At 43.2% G+C, this 21,259-nt stretch overlaps 1 protein-coding gene across 1 annotated transcript in view; it reads left to right on the forward strand.

The window, feature by feature from the left end:
- Nucleotides 1–20,644, forward strand: part of zdhhc17 (zDHHC palmitoyltransferase 17) — a 40,563-nt gene extending 19,919 nt beyond the window's left edge. Inside the window, exons 9-17 of the mRNA XM_079582849.1 lie at nt 5,011–5,153; nt 5,331–5,431; nt 11,638–11,762; nt 13,658–13,720; nt 13,805–13,898; nt 15,268–15,351; nt 17,263–17,420; nt 17,487–17,581; nt 20,493–20,644. Coding sequence (XP_079438975.1) covers nt 5,011–5,153; nt 5,331–5,431; nt 11,638–11,762; nt 13,658–13,720; nt 13,805–13,898; nt 15,268–15,351; nt 17,263–17,420; nt 17,487–17,581; nt 20,493–20,631 — 1,002 coding nt within the window. The 3' untranslated portion in view covers nt 20,632–20,644. The remainder of the gene's footprint in view (nt 1–5,010; nt 5,154–5,330; nt 5,432–11,637; nt 11,763–13,657; nt 13,721–13,804; nt 13,899–15,267; nt 15,352–17,262; nt 17,421–17,486; nt 17,582–20,492) is intronic.
- The last annotated feature ends 615 nt before the right edge of the window (nt 20,645–21,259 follow it).

Below are 21,259 nucleotides of genomic sequence, written 5' to 3' on the forward strand. Positions count from 1 at the left end.
TGCACAACACGCTAAGGCACGGTACGGACTGACACATGAGTCACGGAGACGGGAACGCTGGAGGCTCAGGCACGACGTTGGAGAATTTGGAGTTATTTTTTCCAGATGGCGCCTACGGGCTTTCCGCGGGCCATTAACCTCTTAACCCCCACTTTACCCAAATTCAGAAGCTTCTTGATTGGAGCTCTTGCGTCCTATAGACCAGAGTAACGCCTCATTTGAAAGCTAAGGTCTACAAAACTGACCTAAATGGATCTTTTTCCTCGCCGTGTTGCCTGAGAGAAGTCGTTATGCCACGTTCAGACTGCAGGCTGTTGCCCCATGTGACCTGTATCAGATCTTTTCATGACACACAGCTGATCTTTTCAAATGCGACCCAGGCCACTTGTTTGTGTCCTAAATTCTAGGGATGCACCGAAACCACATGTTTATACTCATACTCGTACTCATTCCAGAAACCAATACCTGACGTGTGTCCCGCGCTGCTACAGGAGCAGCTCCACTGAGGAGAGAAAATAACAACAGAACAGTGTAAATACAATAGAGCTGACTTTATTACAGACGACACTCCCTAAACCAGAGTCTGAGCTGGATTTAACCAGAGCTAAATGTTGTTATTGCTGCAGCGTCTGCAGTGTTTACAACATACAGGCTAATGTTGCTAACTCATAGCAAACATTCGGGTGATTCTTACGCTAGGGCTGCTCGATTATTGAAAGAATAATAATCACGATTATTTTAGTCATTGAAATCACGATTATTCAAACAATTATTTGTTGCCTTTAAAAAAAAGGCTTAATTTTATTTATATATTTATTAATAAAAAAACCTGCTGAATATTTTCTGTTTTCTGGACAGTCATAAAAGTACAAATGATTTCAAGTTTGCCTCGATTAAGGAGAGGGCTCTGCTTCACACCTGCCCCCTGCTGGCCAGCCCTCACACCTGCGCAAGTAAACTGAACAGCGTGGCCTGATGACATCATCACACAGCACCGTTTGTTTTTATTTGTCAGGCACGTGAAATGCGAAGGGAAATAACGTATGTCTGCTTTACAAAAAAAACAATCAAATAAAAAATAATAATAAAAATGTGAAAAAATAAATAAAAGTTTTTTATTTTTTTCGATTATGCAAATTTTTGTAATTGCTTAGTGTAATAATCGAAAGTGTAATCGAATTTCGATTAATTGCACAGCCATACTCCCGATACCAGAAGCCGATGCCACTTGACGTGTGTCCTACAGGAGCAGCTCCACTGAGGAGAGAAAATAGCAACAAACTGTAGAATAGTTTAGTGTAAATCCAATAATCCACATTGAGCCGACTTTATTACAGACGACACTCCCTAAACCAGAGTCTGAGCTGGATTTAACCAGAGCTAAATGTTGTTATTGCTGCAGCGTCTGCAGTGTTTACAACATACAGGCTAATGTTGCTAATGTTGCTAACTAGCCGCTAACTCGTGGCTAACAGTTCTGGCAATTCGGGCGTTCTGCTCTCCCAAAATTTCATCCGATGGGCGGGGGAGCGACTGAATTTTGCGGTGCATTATGGGTGACAAATAGTCTTCGCAAGTTCCGGTTCTGCTGGAGCGTTTTCGCTCGCTCTGCTGGCTTCATCTTCTGCTAATTCTGTAGCTGATATTTTATGATGCAGACTTCGACTGTTCCGACTCCCTACATTTGGGGCTCATACCTCTCGCCCCCCCTCCTGCCTTCAGCGGACACTTTTAGCCATGCACTGCCCGCTGTACGGTCTCCCGCCCGGCTCGGAGCCTCGAAGGCTGGGCCGGATAACTAACCATTGCCCCAGGGGTCTGTGAGCTGTCCCTGGGAGACTATAGTAAAAAGCACTGACAGCCTCTGATTATCTCTGCCCAACACAACTTTATCGAGTCTGTGTTTTCAACGTGAGAACATCAGACATGTCAAAAAATAAGTCCGTAGCCGAGCTGCTAACCACTCGGCCGGAGCTAACTAGCTCCTTAGCAGCGCCTAGCTCCGGTGAAAACAAGTATTATGCAATAATAACGTAAATACAGCCGGTAACTATATATAAAGCAGCCTTTGAGGTGATCACAGACTGAGCCGGGCTCGATGCATTTGTGGTTTATTGCAGACTTTTCATCAACAATGAGCTGTAGGCAATTGTAACAAGCTAACGGGGCTAACCTGGAATAACCATTGTCCACTGGCACAAATAATAGTCCTTTATTCGGACATATGGGCTGGATATGTGCTTAAATACGAGGGAGATCCTTGTGCAGATCGTGTGTATAGCTATAGTTGAAGATCATTCATCTTCACATCATCACATTCTTCCCTCTCAGCTGAACATTGTCACCGTCTTTCACTCGCACACACAGACGTTTTTGTTCGCTCTGCTCGCTATCATCTTCTTCTAAATCTTCATAAACACCATCCGCTCGTTCAACTAGCAACAACAATTCCTCCTTTCGTTTCCCCACACTCGAAATACCCTTTCTCTTCAACCTTTCACGAAATTCAGGCACTGTCAGTCGCATGTAAGCCATATTCGCCATTACATTAAATCAACCGGAAGTGAAATAGGCAACGACGGATGTTTTTTTTTATCGCTCCCCCCGCCCATCGGGTGGAATTTTGGGAGAGCAGAACGCCCGAATTCTTACGCCGTTTTAGGCCCAGGGGTTTATTCATCTGAAAAACTAACCCAGCGACTAAAAAGTCCTCAGAAAATCCAGAATAAAGAGATCCACGTGTTTATATTGAGCCAAAATGAGCTGCAGCAAAACAATGAAAACACTGAAGCTACTGGATAAGTTTCTGTAAACACACGAAAAAATCCACACGGAGCTGAAGTAAAGATGAAAAGAGACCGTTTATCTGCAGTAATAAGTCACGTCTCAATACTATTGTTAAATAAAAATACATAAATGAATAAAGCACAAGCACTGAGGAGCTTTTGGACATGAGCTGACATCTGTTCCATTCTGATAAAACTTCTCTTAAAAGTGTCGCCTATACTTTACTCAAGGAAATGTAAATGAGTAAATTAACAAAATACAAACCAATCTGCTGTGAAAGAGTCAGTTTATAAACGGTCTATTCACTTCAAAAAGTCTGTGAAAGAAAATACCTTGTACTCGTATCGGTATTCGGTATCAGCAAGTACTTAAATCAAAGTACTCGTATCAGTGTGATATAGAAACTGTAACTTGTAACAGTAACCTCTGACAATTTGTGCTTTCCTTAGGCTGTTTTTCTAAAGTGTTTTCGGATTTTGAAGGTAACGTTAACACATTTGTTGCAACAAAGCAGTAGACGACGAGGTTTCCTTTTAGGAGTGACCCAGCGCTGTAGCTTCCCTTTTAGAAAACCCAGGTACATATTTGTCGTCCTGTTGTAGCAGCAGCTCCTACAAACCCTACAAGGTCTCCAGTTCAGGCCCAGGCTATTACTTAACATGAGGAATAGGATTCAATATGTAAATTATAAGTGTTAGTGTGAGGCTAATGAGGAGCGGGTGTGTTTGTTTGTTTGTTTGTTTGTTGTTGGTAGATAAGCATAGTGGAGTTTGAAGGATAAATCACCCGAAAAGCACTTTAATATTGACAGTTGCTCGAATAAAGCAGTCGGCTGGTTCAGTTACAGCTTTAGGGGAATTTGTGCTGAGCTTCTGTTGTATAAAAACAATAGAATAGATCATATAGAATAACATCGATTCAGTATGGTCTTTTCCAGCTCTCTTAGTTTTAGCCTTTTGGGCAAAAATGCTTTTAGTTTTAGTCACATTTTAGCCCACCACACTGGAGGCCGCCATTGCTGTAGTACCTCCATATCGCCACTAGGCCCCCATTGAAAAGCATTGGAGTTTAGACACCTTAAAAACAACTTTAACGCCTGGTTTCAATTTTTTCAACACTAGACTAGGCTCGATATTCCTCCTGTGATAACGCTGGGTTAGTCACAATTTGAGAAACCAGGCTGGTTTTCGTAAGAAGAATTTTACAAATCTCGTACTTAATGAGGGTCGGACTGTTAGCATTGGAGCAGCGCGAGCTACACGTCACACAAGGGCGGAGTCTACAGTGAAGATCCCGCCCTTATGCCCTTTTTAGGAACATGCCTCGTCAGAGTTGGGGAGGGGGAGTCTGTAAATCAGCCATGACTTCCCCGTCGACCGTGGTCATTATGGTAAACGTGGAGGATTGTGCAGAAGACGTCCATTATTTTTTACAGTCTATGTGTTTTAGTCATTTCTAAATGTGGTAGTTTTAGTCGACGATAACTGAATTATTTTCATTCGAAAAAGTAATTAAGTATTAGTATTTCGTGTTTGTGTTGGAAATTGGGATGAAGTTGTACGAGGCTTACGACAGATACAGAACCTTTACAGAACCACGCCCTCCTTACCTTTGCTGCTCCTCAGTGAAGCTCCTACAGAAGGTCCTTCAGGACAGACTTGGAGCTGTGGCTTTCAGACGGACTCTCCCTCATCCCACAGAACAGACACGCCCCTTTACCGTGACAGCCCCGCCCACTAATGTTACACGAATCAGAAAAACCCATATCGGTCGACGATATTTCTATATATTTCTGTGATTGAAACCTTTACTATAATAATAAATGCTTGACTTTAGGCTATTTGAGAGATTTAAAAAACAGCAACATCAAATTAAGTTACTTAAAATATCGGTCTATATATCGGCTATCGGCCATGTTTGAAAAGTCTATCGGGAAAAAAGCTCTCGTTTACCTCGTGTGCAGAGCTTTGTAGTTCCGGATTACGTTTTTGATGGTTGGAGCGATTACGAGCCACAGCAGAAGTCGTTTTTCCCCATTGTTTGGCTGTAGCTTCACTCGCACTCAAAGGCCTCCAGGTCGTATCTACCCCCCAAGACGCAAAGCATTATGGGTCATGTGCAATTAGTGAATAGTCCCAATATGCAGAAGTGTCCTCATTATGACTTTCCGTGTGTGTTTAGTCTGTTACTCGTTATAATGACTGTGTGCGGTGTTTCCCTCAGGACATCCGGCAGAAGGTGATGCTGGGGACGCCCTTCGTGGTCATTTGGCTGGTGGGCTTCATCGCAGACCTGGACATCGACTCGTGGCTCATCAAAGGGGTCATGTACGCCGGCATGTGGGTCGCCGTGCAGTTCCTCTCCAAGTACGTAAGCTAGGCTGCTATCGCTAACTGCTATCGCTAACCTGCTGCTAACGCCTGCAGATTAAACTCTCCATCCATCCATTTTCCATCCAATGATTAGCCACATGGTCCTACTCGTGCTTCTGTCTTTGTCTGTATCTGACTTTAAGGTAACTCCTCCCTCTCCTTCGTCCCCAGGGCCTTCTTTGACCACTCGATGCACAGCGCTCTGCCGTTGGGGATTTACCTGGCCACAAAGTTCTGGATGTACTGCACTTGGTTCTACTGGCTGTGGAATGATATCCTTTAATAAGTTTGCGTCACAGGAGCGTCAGGTCTGCGTCTTCACTGTGGAGGTTTCAGAGATGGTGCACATAGTTTCCCCTTTGGACCAAAGCGGTGCTGATGCTAAAGCTCCATTTCCACCGCAGCAGGACGGACCAGACCAGATGGTTTTGGGGGGTTTTGCCAAGTTATTTTATATTAATTTCCAGTCTATGCCCCTCTACAGATGGACTGAAATATACTGTTTTTGCAGCTGATTAAAAGTTTAGGACCTCATGCCTTTAAAACTGAGGTCTTTTAAAGGCTTCAGTCTCATTTTCTGTCAGGTTTCACTCATGACGTCCTAATGGAAACACTCTTGTTAAGAACTTAAAAGATCCTGAGGGTTATGGAACAAAAACATCAAGTGGAACCCAAAAAAAACATCCCCAGGATCCTGGACCCAAATGAAGCCGTTCCTGGAGCGACTTCAGCCCAATAACCATCAGAGGTTTTCATCTGCGACTGAAGCATCAGAAACAAAGGCCTCGTCTCCGTTTGGACTCTGGAGAGAGACCAAACATGGGACACTAAAGGGAGGAAAGTTTCTTCTCTGATGAGAAAAATGTGACCTTGATTGTCCTGAAGGTTTCCACGGTTACTGATCCACCTGAGATGTTTCATAGGAAGGTTCATGGAGCTTCAGGTAGTGCAGGGCAAAGGTCAAACGGCGCTGGCTCTGCTCGTCTGTGGGAACCACTTATTCGACTTCAGTAACAACCCTCATTTGGTTCGAGGATCCTCCAGCCAATCAGATCCTCCGGCTCAGCGCTGGGACGTTTTTCGGGTCTTTTTTTGTTCCGTAACCCTCAGGATCTTTTAAGAAATTCTGAATGACTGTTTTACTGCGTCTCACCTCAGCAGCGATGACGTGCTGCGAGAGCTCTACTCTCATGACTTCAGCAGAGCCTAAGACCGGGCTCCAAAAATCAAGCCGGACCTGACCCTAGCAATCCTCCTCCGCCTCCTCGTTCATAAACCTGGCGCTGCATTTGCAAAAGCTACTTTTTACGCACAAACAGGAACCAAACTGCTGATTTACCCAGTGTAAGTTAAACGCTGTCCTGAGAGAAAGAGTGCACAGTGATGTTCTCTGTAGCGCCGTATCAAAGGTGCCTAGCCATGCTTTTGCAAGTGTTCGTCCAGTGTCTTTGTGCGGTGCTGTATGAATGATGCTGTGAATGAGTGACTGGTTCCTTTTCTGTAAAGCGCTTTGGGCCTGATGAAGCTAGAACAGCGCTATTTACCATTTTAGCTGCTTCTTTTTCTCTGGGTTTTTGCTTTGCACTTGGACAAGGCCGCGGTTGTTGTAACTGGTCTTTAAATGCCTGACATGAGCGACTAAAGGTGGTAGTTCTGCTGCATCTGTAAAGTTTATGGTCTTGTTGACAATAACACATTTTAAACTCCCAGTTTGGTCGTGAGCGTGAGCTTTAGGGAAACTCGCAGAAAGCTTGATGTAACTGTGACTTTGGAGACTTCTTCATTTTCCGCATCATTGCCTCTTTAGCTAGAGATGGGTTTGACCTGGACATGGGGATGAAGGATTAAATGAACAGTGCGGGTTCACATTAGAACGTGCTGCTAGTGCTCAGTCTGGTCCCATCTCTGTCACACATTCCCCGCCAAACTGTCACAGATCTAACGTCATGTTTCAATTAGTCTGAGTCTTGTATTTATTATTACATTATTATTACATTAACGTCATTAACAGCCTCGGGCGCTGCCAGCCTGAAGCCAACTTCACACGGCAGTAGCACACCTCTCTGTGCTTTTATATTAACGTCACTTTGATCGAGCCTAAACCTGCGCCGTGTGCATCACATCAATACTAAAACTATCAAAGTGAGCAGTTTTTCTGACACACACAGGATTCATGAAAACACTAAGGCTTATGTTGTTTTAGGACAATCAAAAGTCACGCACATCCCGGTCTAAAATGTCTGCTCTACTACTGTGTAATTGTTTTTTCATTTTTACTCACACAAAATGTCACAGGGACCAGATACAGACCACTGGGCCTCTCGTGAGAGTACCATATTTTCCTGAATAGGCGTATGGTTTGCTAGCATAACACATTGATGGTTAGCTACATGAAGCTAAACAACATGTGTCTGGTATGTTAAAGGAACAGGCCACAGTTCTTCCAGACTGAGATCTGTTCTTACCTGAGCTTAGACGAGTTGATTCATACCTGTCTTGTCTTTGTGCTCGTGGAAGAGCTCGGTCGGTTCTAACTTCACCCCCGTTTGGGGCTATAGGAATTAGGGCTGCACGATATTGAAGTGACTTGCGATATGCGATACGACTGTGCAATATCGCGATAACGATATTATTGCGATATTTCACCAAACACGATATATACCATTTTTTCAGCAAATTGGCTTGTTGCACAATGTGGCTACACTAGTTCCTCTGAGCTGAAGGTGTGGGCGCTAGTACTTCCTGTTCGTATTAATTTCCATTAAGATTAGCTTAGATCCGTACGAATCATCGTATTTCCTAAAGATTCTGTGGTGGACAGTGAGTTCCTGGTAGATGATCACTTCCTGCAGGTTAACGAGTTGCTGAACAGTGTAAATATTTTATAGCATGTTAGCCTTAAGCTTCAAGACAAACTATCAATCCTTTATGATCACAGGTGTCTCCGATATGAACTCGGTGCATCATGATTTGAACACACAGTAAATGATCATCGACGGGGAACTCACTGCCCACAACGTAATCTTTAGAAAATATGATTTTTATTCCAGGAAAAGAATACAGACAGGAAGTACTGGCGCTCACAACTTCATGTCAGAGGAACTAGCATAGCCATACCGTGCAACAAGCCAATTGTGTCAAAAGAAGACTTAAAAAACACCCAATCAGGACCAAAACAAGGGTAGAATTTAACAAAGCCAGTAAATGTTAAACTAAAACTGAACTTTTACACATGACTTCAATGCATGAGTTTGAGTTTGCAAAAAAAAAACGGGTCGATCTCAGTCAGATGAAGGCTATGGTGATGTTGCGATATATTGTGGCTTCTCGCGATACGGATATTGCATCAGCTAATATCGCGATACGATATTTTTCGCGATATATTGTGCAGCCCTAATAGGAATACACTGGGAGAGGCCAAATGCTAGCAACATCTTTGGTCTTTGTGCATGACTGAGCGCACACAAACACCAGACAGGTACACATCAACTCGTCTAAGCTCAGGTAAGAACATATCTCAGTATGGAAAAACGGTGGCCTGTTCTTTTAACATAAACAGTTGAGATAACTATAGCTTTTAAGAACAAACCACTGCACCGTTGACAAGCCTCTCCCGGCAGCACGTTTTTCAAGCTCTCCTTTGTGAACTCGTGCCTCTCGCTGTGGCCGTCGAGCTTTTAGCCCAGGATTAGCTTTGTTTTCTTTTCCTCTCGAAGAGTAAACTCCGGTTCTCCATCACTCCAAACGTTCTTTCTGCTGCTCGATTAGCCTGCAGCGCCCTCTAGCGGCATGTGAAGTGATATATTTGAATCAAAAAAGAAAATAAGAATCACATATTAGTCGCTCTGGAGTATAAAACTGCCAGACTATGAGCAAAAGTGCGACTTATAGTCCGGAAAATACGGTTGTTTACTCTCTCCTCAATGTTACTCACTTTAATTGGACTTTTATATAGTTATAGTTATTTAATGTCCCTGTTCGACCAAACTACTGTAGAAATATCCTAGAATAAAGTTAAAATGTGTCTTAAATAAGCACTGTGACCAAGCTTTGTTTTCTGCTCTTCCATGAGGCACAGCTGGCGGTTTTGCTCTGACTAAACGTAATCCGTGATGATCTGAGACCAAACTCTGCCTCACACCCACAGAAGCCGAGCGGTGAGGTCATGTTTGGAGCGCGGCCATGTGACTTTTGGACGGAGGTTTGTGGGTAAAAGGCTTCAGGCGCTTTGAGATGAACTCGTGGTGAAGAATGAATAAAGCCGAGACAGTGACAGATCGTCTTAGGGAAAGATGACGAGTGTGTTTTGGAACGTTTCATCGTTTTGTCTTGGCTCGAAGTCACAGGTCACAGTGTCTTTGTGGAAGCGATTCCATTTACTGACGTGGATTTATTCGCGCAGCACAAAGGCACAGCGGCTTTAGCGTCGCCCTGGGTTCGATTCCCGTTCTGTCTGTGTGGAGTTTGCAAGGGGTGCTTCCCGTCCCGATGACCTCGTGTAAGTCGACGGGAACTGGCCTGTAGATAATAATAGTTATTGTAAGTGGCACATTTGCATAGTCATGTTGTGTACAGTTGTAAATCTTATACTAAAATACTGTGGTATATTGTCGTAGAAATAAACGATATAGCTAGCGTGCTAGATAACTAGCCTATTTAGCCCAGCCTCTATGATAGCCATCTGTCTCAGATGTAGATTTTAGTTTATTTTTTGTATATTTTTTTCACGATCCGATACTGATATTTGATATCGGAACCGACACTGGAAAAAATACGATATTGGGTATTGGCTACAAATATCCGATACTGAACCGATACCAGTTTTGGCTCTCATCGCCTGAAAAACACAACTTTTACAAACTAAATCTAAGTGAATATGGGCATGCTGCATATCATTTTGAAGCTATGAACCTGGGGAATAGTTTTAACCTCTTAACCTTAACTACTTATTATATTAAGCTGAAATTTTGAATTTTGACTAATTAGGACTAATTATAATTTGCTGTTAAGGGCCAGCAAATTATATTTCATAAGGTTATGGTAGACCCACTGTCCTCACATGAGGACATCATTTTCTGCAAAAACGACTTCCTGTACAACATCACATTTTAGTTATTATACTTATTAGGTCCTACTTATGCCAAATAGCAACAACAGTTATAAAATGCACACCAGACATACTCTCGGCTCTCAGGAGAGGCGTGCGGTCACTGCTCGCGTACATCCTCCTCAGAGCGTCTGACGTCCAGGTCACAGGGACTTTATCTTTTCTCAGGACAGTTTTCAATACTGTGGCGTATGAACGCAGAAAGCACGTGGAGGTAGGCTCCGTATGTGCAGACGGCGCTGTTGTTAAATCAGAGTTGTTCAATCAGAGGACGAGGAAAAGTCCTGTTCACAATGACACTTCTGCCACTGCCTATTGTGGTGTTACCTGTTTGTCAAAAGCTATGAAGCCAATAGATTTCCAAGACTTATGGAAATTAATTATAACTTTTTGTAATGAAACTGACAAAAACTTTTTCTTTTTTTTTTGATAACTTTATTTATACATTTTTGTTTAATAATACAAAATAACCCACACAAAACTTCAAATCAAGCCCTCCCCTTGAAACAAACTAAGCTGAACAAACAAGTAAACAAACAAAACACAAAAACATACGATAATACACAAAACCAAATCAAGTTTTTCTTTAGCATATTTCAAAAAGGGTTGCCAGATTTCTGAAAAAGATGCATCACTGCCTTTAAGGGATCTTCTCAATTTTTAAGAAATATACAATGTCTTTGATCCACTGCGAATGAGAGGGAGGTAATGAGTTTTTCCAATTCAGTAAAATCAGCCTGCGAGCAAGAAGTGCACAGTAGGCCAAAAAGTCCCGCTGGTATTTGTTTAGGTGATATGAATCTGGGATTACACCAAAAAGAGCCACAACTGGGCAAGGGTTCAAAAGCAGTCTGAAAATATTGAAACTGACAAAAACTTGACTAAAAACTTTTTAAATTTCTTCTGACTTAAACGTGACTAAACTATCACCTTTCGAAATGACTAAAATGTGATTAAAACAAAAAGCATTTTCGTCCATAAGACTAAAAGGGCTGGTGATGGGTGCGTAGGGAACCTGGTGATTGTTTTGTTTTTGTCTCTTTTTTTGTCACATTTCTGTTGCTCGTTTCCGCTTCACAGCTAGAAGGTTCGGGTTCGATTCCCACCTGGACGGGGCCTTTCTGTGTGGAGTTTGCATGTTCTCCCCGTGTCTGCGTAGGTTTCCTCCAGGTACTCCGGTATGCCCTACCACTAAAAACATGCACAATAGGCCAGGATGAATGATGTGTGTGAGTGATTGTATGGTGGCTCCTAATGTACTTGATGCTGTTTTGTTTTTCCTTGTGCCTGACATGTTTACTGCTGTGTTGATGTGATTATTATATGTCTGTCACATTGTTTCATTCATTACTTCCCTTGACTCCTCTGCACTGCTGCCGTTCGCCACAGTCCACGTGCCCTTCCTCATAACCACTGTGTTTCTGTTCTACAACTTTGGGAAGTCCTGGAAGTCCGACCCAGGCATCATCAAAGCCTCCGAGGAGCAGAAGAAGAAGGTAACGCTGCCAAAGTATTTGCTCCGAAGCGAACGATACACAAATGATTATGATGATGTAAAATTGTATAACTAAATGCATCCAGTGTGGAAGTGTAGGGTCTGATCACTGCGGCTCGACCAGGAAGGGAACAGGCGTTATTATAGAAACTTTAGAATTAGCGAGTGTTGCTAATGTTAGTTTAGCACGCCCATTCATTTCTATGGCATAGCCTAGCGGCGTCCATTGGTTTACATGCATCCGTTAGCATTGGATATAAAGCGTTTTTTTTTCTCCTCAGAATTCACAGCACAATGAAATGGAAACATGTGACTTTACAGTTCACATTTGATCATCTGTACTGAACTCATGGATACTGTAGTATTATTATTTAGAGGAATTTTAAAGACCAGTTTAACATTGCTTGGTCTGAATGAATGCACTGTTCTGCTCCTAAATGTTATATCCCTTTAAAGCTTTTTTCCCCTGGCAGGGGTTATTTATGCCCAGAGCAAGAAGGGGTCAGATTTTGTATGTACCGCCCATTGAATTAAATATGTTTCTTTAATCCAAAGGGGATGGGGACACGGAAAACACATTGTAAAAAATCAACATGATGTAAATACCCTATAGTCAACACGGTGCTGACTGACTCCTGCTCTGTGTGAGACAGGAACATCCCCACACTCTTCTGTCCGAAACTCCCCTGACCGTCACCTCAGCCCCAACACAAAAGCTCCCATTTAAACCCGATCCTTTGGCCCGTTTCCCATCCCCAGCTTCATTATCGCACTCTGCTGGACAACAACACTGGACCTGTCTCTCCGCTCTGATTACAGAGAGCTAAATTTACCCCCCTATTGTCCACGCGGGACGCCCCATGGTGGAATCCTCACTTCACAGAGCTCAGAGCCCCACGTCCGCTCCTGCACAGGACGCTCTTCCACCTTTTGTTTGGGCTGGAAACATGTTTTTACCCTCGCTATGAAGATGGTTAGTGTTAAAGCTGGGAAAGACAGAAAGAATAGCTGCTTAATTGAGTAGCTAATGGGGTCTAAACAAACAAACAAACAAACAAAGCTGATGCTGAACCCTTTAATAGTTTGCCCAACCGTTTGGTAGAGCCACTTTATCCAATCATGTGTTTCAAATTCTGCTCAAAATATCCACTTTGGACTAGTATAGGTTGGGATTGGACTAGTTAGGACTGGTTTATGCTGGTTTAGAGCAGGTTTGGGCCTGTTTCAACTTAGTTTGGACCGGTTTAGAGCAGTTTTGGACTGGTTTGGACCGGTTTAGAGCAGTTTTAGACTGGTTTAGAGCAGTTTTGAACTGGTTTGGACCAGTTTAGAGCAGGTTTGGACTGGTTTATGCTGGGTTTGACAGGTTATATCTGTTTTTTACTGGTTTAGAGGAGGTTTGGGCCTGTTACGACCTAGTTTGGACCGGTTTAGAGCAGTTTTGGATTGGTTTGGACTGGTTTAGAGCAGTTTAAGACTGGTTTAGACCTGGGTTGGACTGGTTTATGCTCGTTTGGACTGGTTTAGACCTGGGTTGGACTGGTTTATGCTCGTTTGGACTGGTTTATGCTCGTTTTGACAGGTTTAGAGGAGGTTTCGGTTTCGGTCTGGCTGGACTGGTTTGTGCTGGTTTATATCCGGTTTGGACTGGTTTAAGGCAGGTAACTCAGAGGTCTATCAAAGAAATAAATTAACATTAACTAATAACATTGATGTTTGTCCTACAAATGCTTAGAAAATGCAATAAAAGGGTGTAGGGAGTAACATTAAAGGGTTAAAGTGATATTTAGTTGTAATGTAGTCCAGATTGAGTGAAATAATCGTTTTGCTCTGTCTGGTTTTGTCTGTTTTCAGGCTGTTTTTCTGAGCCGTGCTTGTGTTTGCTCTTTGTTTCAGACGATTGTAGAGTTGGCTGAAACGGGCAGCTTGGACCTCAGTATCTTCTGCAGCACCTGCTTGGTAAGACAAGCTCAGCTTCACGTCAGTGTTCATGTGTTACTGCACACGGTTTAACGTTCTCCACTACTGTGCGTCTGTGTTTAGATACGGAAGCCCATCAGGTCCAAACACTGTGCGGTTTGTAACCGCTGCATCGCAAAGTTCGACCATCACTGTCCCTGGGTCGGAAACTGCGTCGGTCAGTGGACGCCACGCCACACGCTCATGACACACAAGGAAATGTCTTGGGTCAAAGTCGGACTTGTATTGTGCTTTACAATCTTGACATAGTCGCATTTCCCATTGTAAACAAACAAATGTACAAGCCACCGTTTTTAGCCAGTGGTATGCTCACAAATCAATGGTACCGTGATTATTTTAGTTTGTCCTAGAAAAGCAGAGACGAGCCACACAAATGTTTGAAGCAGCAGAAACATCCACACACTAACACAGCCAGGATTTACCATAAAGAAATAAGTTTACAATATTGTGAAATAGAGGTCGACCGATATGAGTTTTTCTAAGGCGGATTCCATTATGTTTTCTCTCCCAGCTTTGATTAGTTGTCGTTAGCATAGCTAGCATATTGTTGCTAGCCGCGGCATTTTGCACGGAGATACAATTGCAGAGATTGAACTCAGCGATTGAATTCTCCAGGTTTAGCGTGTCCAGATTAATTAAGGTTTTGTGAAGCTGCCGTATTTTCCGGACTATAAGTCGCTCCGGAGCATAAGTCGCACTAGCCATAAGACGCCTAATGAAGACAAAAACAAGAGGCTGAATAGGTGTCTGGTTTGTTAACGTCACACAAACAGTTCAGATATCTATAGCATAATGAACAAACCACTGCACCGTTGATGAGCCTCTCCCGGCAGCACGTTTTTCAAGCTCTCATTTGTGAACTCGTTCCTCTCGCTGTGGCCATCGAGCTTTTAGCCCAGGATTAGCTTCGTTTCCAAGCTTTCTTTCTGCGACTTCATTAGCCTGTAGTGCCCTCTGGCAGCATGTGAAATTATATATTTGAGTTTTGAAATTTGAAAAAAGCACATATTAGTCACTCCGGAGTTGGTCGCTCCCCAGCCAAACTATGAAAAAAAGTGCAACTTATTGTCCGGAAAAAACACATTTTTATTGCGATGTTTCTCTGTCCCCTGTGGAAGTTGTGGGAGGACTCGTTGTAGAGCCCTGACTTCACTCTTTACAATGCAAAAAATAAAAAGTCTTTTGTTTAAAAAGGAAAAAAAAACATGCATATGCCATCAATTCTGCTGTGCATAAGATACATTTGTTTTCCACCTGCAGCTTTCATCTTAAAGCTGAAAGTCTTTTCCTTTCAAAAAGAGGCTGCTTGGTTTCCCTTATGCACTGCTCACTGCAATCTTCCTTACACTGGACAGAATACTGTACATATCTCTGTTTGAAACTGACTCCGAACTCTGCGTGTTGATAGTTACCATCGTTACCATCAAGGACTTCTTACCTGCCCACCGCCTCACTTTTTAAACTACAGGCTCTGTAGAATATTGTGTCATGTCAATGTGTTGATGGCTTTTGTCTGGACTCTGCAGGAAGTGGGAACCATCGTTACTTCATGGGGTACCTGTTTTTCCTGCTCTGCATGATCTGCTTCATGATATACGGCTGCATCGCCTGTGAGTACAAACCACTCTGAAAATGTGCCACCAAAAGGTATTTAATAAAACTCTAGATCAGACATGAGGCTGACGGGGCAAACGTGGCGGCCATCTTGTGCCTGGACAGCGAGGCTAACCCCTATGCCACCAGGTCAACTCTTTGAAACGTTAGCAGCTTTGTTTTCTCCATTGATTCCCAGGGTTCAGTGGTTTTGCGTTTACTATATCACTGTTTCATGTTCAGTGAATATTGGTCATGTCGTGTTACAAAGTACAGAAATAGTATAGGAAAAAAATAGGAAACAAATGTTATATTTGATATGAATAGAGCTTAATGATTTGAGGTGTTTTTTTAATCAGAAATATTTGTATTGATTTTAAAAAATATTAAAGGGATGTAAATATACACAAAGGTTCCAATGTTGGGGTCACCCAGGCATGTTCCAGAGCTTCTCTCTTCAGCAGTGCTAGCATAATTACACAAGGGTTTTCCATTAGAACACTGTTAAACGGGTGTGAAGAGGCTCCAATGTCTACCCTGTATTAATGATTAATTTAACGTTATCCTCATTGAAAAAAGCTGTGCTTTTCTTTCAAAAATAAGGACATTTTAAGTGACCTCAAACCTTTGAGTGGTAGTGTATTATATACATTTGTTCAGTAGAAAGATGGATTAGAGAAGCTAAGCTAGCTAAAGTCTGTGCATCCTATAAAACTAAAATAACGCTTGAAAAACTGCAAAGACGTTATTTTCTTGACAGATATGACATAAGGTCCAGTCACATTGAAACTTCAAAACAGTGTCAAGGAAATAAGTGGTGTTTCCATTTAATTACATTGCACTGGGCTGGACGGGCCAGTCATAAAATGGCCGCCAGAATTGCCATTCGTTCCAACATATACGACTTGTTAAGTGATGATGTCATCGCTCCACTTCCAGGTCCAGCTGAACTTTAGTCCTTTTCACTATGATGGGATTTAGCAGATTTGAACCTGTTGTAGAGCCGACACAGGCTCTGTATAAACATATGATCACAAACAAATATCACATTGACTATTGTCTTTAGTTATGCTGTTCCAACATTAGTTATCAACTTATTTTTTACATACATAACAAAGGCTTATTTTAAATATGAAAATATCTTCATCTTACCTGGAGAAATGGTGAGATATATTTTCTTATTAGTTATAAAACAGTTTTTGGCCTTTTATCTGTTATTTCAGCTGGAGATTCAGATAAAGTTGTGTTTTTTGCCGTGTTTATCTCTGGAACTCTCCGCTGGTTGGACCTGGAGGTATCTTTTTATAGAGCGTGATGTCACACAGAACAAACGTATGGCCATGTCCTATCCAGAGTTTTATTAAATATCTTGGAAATCTTCCTTTAAAGGGATATTTCAGGATTTTTGACATAGGGCCTCATGTCCTCGTTATCCTCGAGTGTTGTTGGTACCTGGAGATATTTTTTTTTGTAATTCATGCAGTTCTTATATTTGAAGAGTTTCATGGCGCTAGGCCAGTGTTAGGCTAGTGCATGTCTATGGTATCAGCTAGCCTGCATTAAAAACAGTGTGACCCGCTCCACAGAGCACCTGAGGCAAATTACTTATAACACGAGACTAACCATATCAATGTCTGTGTCCATAGAATCATGTTTGGAATATAACTGACCTGCATCACATGAACGATCGCATTTTGAGGGACTATTTTCTAGCAGATCACTCCGCCGCTGCGTAGCTTATACAACCACGAAGCTGCTCAAATATAAGTTATTTTAAGCCTTGCATTAGCCTAGCGCCACGAAACTCTTCAAATATAATCTCCAGAAATCAGCAACACTCTGGATAACTAGGAAATGAGGCCCTATGTCAAAAATCCTGAAATCTCCCTTTAAGTCCTGTACTGAGTGTGTGTGCTGCCCCCTGTCAGACTGGAGGGTGCACTGCGGCACCACGTACTCGAAGGACGGTTTCTGGCTGTACCTGACGCAGATCGCCTCCTGCTCGCCCTGGATGTTCTGGATGTTCCTCAACAGCATCTTCCACTTCATGTGGGTGGCCGTGCTCATCATGTGCCAGCTCTACCAGGTACGTTCTTAAACCAAGTGAAAACAGAGCGCCGTTTGTTCATGTCGTGTAACCCGCTCGTTCCAGATCGCCGCCCTCGGAATCACGACCAACGAGAGAATGAACGCACGCAGATACAAGCACTTTAAAGTCACGGCCACGTCAATCGAGAGCCCATTCAAGTGAGTAGAAAAGACGTTTAGCTTAAGTGTGAGCTCATTCTGCCACATGCTGATCAGTCCGTCCCAGGGCGAGTGTCCAAAGGGTCTTGTAGTATTTCCAAATTCCTCTAGTTTTGAACGCAGCTTTAAAGTTAATTGAAGTTGAATCAATTTGACATAATCCATCTATTGGAACGGTAAGTTTAAAGTGAAGCTCATTTCAGCCATTACGCAACAGAGCTGGACAATATGTCCAACAAATACAATCTATTTTTTTTTTTTTTTTTTTTTTCACTCAGTTTGGACAAATATGATTCTAATTGATTTTATTGGAAATAAACTTAAAAAAGGTCTCCTGATCTTTCCCATGAAGAACTGCTCAGAGTCAGTATTTAGATGCATCATATAGGCTTCAGGCCCATTAAAGGGACTAGATCAGGGGAGTCAAACTCATGTTGGGTTACTGGGCCGCTTATAATACAGAACATTTTTACAATAAATGAATAATAATGAACTGTGATTTGGTCAAAGCCCCAACTTTACTGTAGCTTCATTAATAACAACGGCTTACACTTGTATTGCACTTTACAAGCCTGTGTCACAAGTTCCTCAAAGTACTACATACCGTAAATGCTCTAATATAGGCCGGGGCCTTTATTTACTCAAGGGCATCTAGGACCAGGCCTTTATTGGAACCAGGCCACAATTAGAGACAGGCCTTTATTTCTATTTGAGCAAAACGGACGACCAGGAAAATGAAGAAAAACAAGACTTATGTCCATTTTCACCTAAACTATTAGGTTCATTTATTAACATTTCAAACCCTCTCCCAGCGGCTGGAACATTGACGCCTTTTATTTTGTCGGGACAACAGGAAGCGTTCCGTTGCTGTTAGCGGAGCTTTGACATCAGTGTCACTGCAGGTTTCTGTTTCGTTTTTACCGGACCGGATTATTTGTTGTTATCTCGTGTAAAAGGCGAGTTTAGACGGAGTGTTTGTGTTTGTGATCGATCATGAGACTGACCCGAGAGAAGACGAGACGCTCGCGCTGATGGGAGGAGTTATTTTGAGGCGTGGGACTGACCTGCACACGGAGCAGCTGGACGTGCTTTGAAGACGCAATGGAGACTTTATTAAAACCCTGGAGGGTCACACAACATTTGTTGTTTGCCCTGTTTCCACAAATAGTCACTGGAGGTTTGAAAAGTGGCTAAATCTGTGTCAAAGTTACGCTCGGATCAGCTCCTCCGCAGCGTCCCCATCGGCCCGGGTTCCTGTTTGTTACTTCCTGCACGTGAGTTTTCATTTACACCAGTATGAGACAAATTCCTAACATGGGGAATATTTCCACCGCTATAGTTTCTAATAAAAGCCCCGGCCTGTTTTAGAGACCGGCTTTAATTTGCCTCCGCCAGCCTCGAACCCGGCCTCTGTCAGAGACCCGGCCCCTGTCAGAGACCCGGCCCCTGTCAGAGACCCGGCCCCTGTCAGAGACCCGGCCCCTGTCAGAGACCCGGCCGCTAATGGAATACAGGCCAGTATTAGAGAATTTACGGTAGTCATTATTCATTCACTCCACACTCGGCGGTGGTAAGCTGTTATTGAAGCCACAGCCGCCCTGGGACAGACTGTCCATTTACCACGTGGCTATAATGTGTTGTTCATATCCTGAGCTCTTATTATGTCAGTGCCCTCTGCTGGACACGTGTGGAACTCTTTCCTTTTTTTAAATTTAATGCCCCCTAGTGGCTGGAATGAACGAGCTATTCGATACACGGAAGCTTGTAGTTTATTTACGGATTTAAAAAAATATATATTTACGGATCCAACATGACAGCAGCAGACGCGACGCTATTTTTCGATCGAGCTTTAGGCCGTGTTCTAAATAGTTTAGCTCGAAAGTTTACAGTGGGTACGTCATACGTCATCAGATACTATGATACGATTGGCTGTGGCTCCGTGCAGACGCATGACAGACATTTGTAGCGCCCAATAAACGGCTCTGGACGATCGTAAACCACACCTCTCCTATGAGAAAATGAATTGGTGGTCCCCAGACTAAATATCACTTGTGATTTTAGTCTGGCGTTAGTTTAAGTTTAATGGTTTTGTATAGCCCAATATCACAACAGAAGTCGCCTCACAGCTGCACCAAACATTAAGGCAATAAAACAGAGCAATAAATATGACAATTTAAAGTTCAGGTGAATCCAGGCAAATATAATGTCCGCCGGCAGCAGGTGGCGACGAGCGGCGCGGGCGTCCCCCGTCCTTAGACTCTCCAGCACGGCAAGGAAAAACTCAAAAACCCGGCAGGAGAAAAGAAAAACCTTGGGGAAAACCACAGAAGGAGAGATCCACTCCCATGGACGGACAGGCTATAGAGACCCAGGGCCGAAGGATCCCTCAGCAGACGGGCCAAGATCACAGACCGTCCAGTCCTCAGATTCCAGAATGCAGGTTCCTCCGTTCAGCAAAAGTCATCCGTTCGATCTAGACGGGCACTCCCGAGGGGGGGGACAGGAGACACCATGTGAACAGTGATGAACAGACTACAGATAAATTAAATATTGTATCACAATAAGACAAAGTCTGCAGTAAGAAGAAGAGGGTGGCGCTCAGTGGACCGTACTTCCCACAGCAGTGTTTCTCCTGAGGCAGCTTTACTTCAGGCTGTGGGTCAGAGCTTTACCAAACTGACCTGATCATAAGCTAATTCTCAGAGGTACGTTTTGAGCCTAGTCTTAAATGTAGGGACTGTGTCTGCTTTGCCAGGCTAAGAAAACTCCATCGCACACTCTGCAAACACAACACGCAGCCTCTGTAAAGCAGCAGAGATCAGGAAGTGTTTGTTTTAATCACTTAATCACTCCTCTCTCATCTTTCTCTCCTTTTCCATCACCTCTCTCTCTGTTTTCTCCGTCTCCTCAGTCACGGCTGCATGCGGAACCTCATCGACTTCTTCGAGCTGCGCTGCTGTGGCCTCCTGCGGCCCCTCTCCGTGGACTGGACCACTCAGTACACAATAGAGTACGACCAGACATCGGGCTCGGGATACCAACTCGTGTAGTCGACCCCCCCACACCCTCCCCCACCCCACCCCCCGACCTCTGGAGAAAAAAACAAACACAGCCTTTTTTTTCCTCGGGAGGAAACAACTGTCCCTTTTTGGTTTCCCCTCCCTTTTCTTTTTTTTTTCATTATTTTTTTTTTGGACCGTGCTCTTTCTTGCCGATGGGGGAAACTCCAGGAATCGCATGCTTTCGTGAAGAGAGAGAGAGAGGAGGGCACCCCCCCACCCCCCCCGTTTACGCCAACCCTGTTTTATCATCTTTTATCCTCGTCGCAAAACTCCGGATCTGATGGGACGGTGCTCGCTGCCACGTGACGGAAAGGATTTACAATAAAGCTGTACAGAAAGCTATAAATATATCGACACGGACTTCGACCCCACTATTGTTCTTATTTATGGTTTCCCTCGTAATGTGTAAAGGATGATTGTCATATCGTTGGCTGAAATTTTGCTGTTTCTTTATTTTTTTTTTTGATTAAGGGAATGATTTTTGCACCGTGGCGAACGAGGTCGATCGGCGATAAATTTATATGTACTTTTAAATTGCAAATAGCAGTGGCTTTTTGTTTTTTTTTGTTAGCATTTTCTCCGTAAACGCAGTCCACTTTAGTGCAGTATTAACTCG

Source organism: Gobius niger (assembly GCF_951799975.1).
Source record: "Gobius niger genome assembly, chromosome: 2".
NCBI classification, from domain to species: Eukaryota; Metazoa; Chordata; class Actinopteri; order Gobiiformes; family Gobiidae; genus Gobius; species Gobius niger.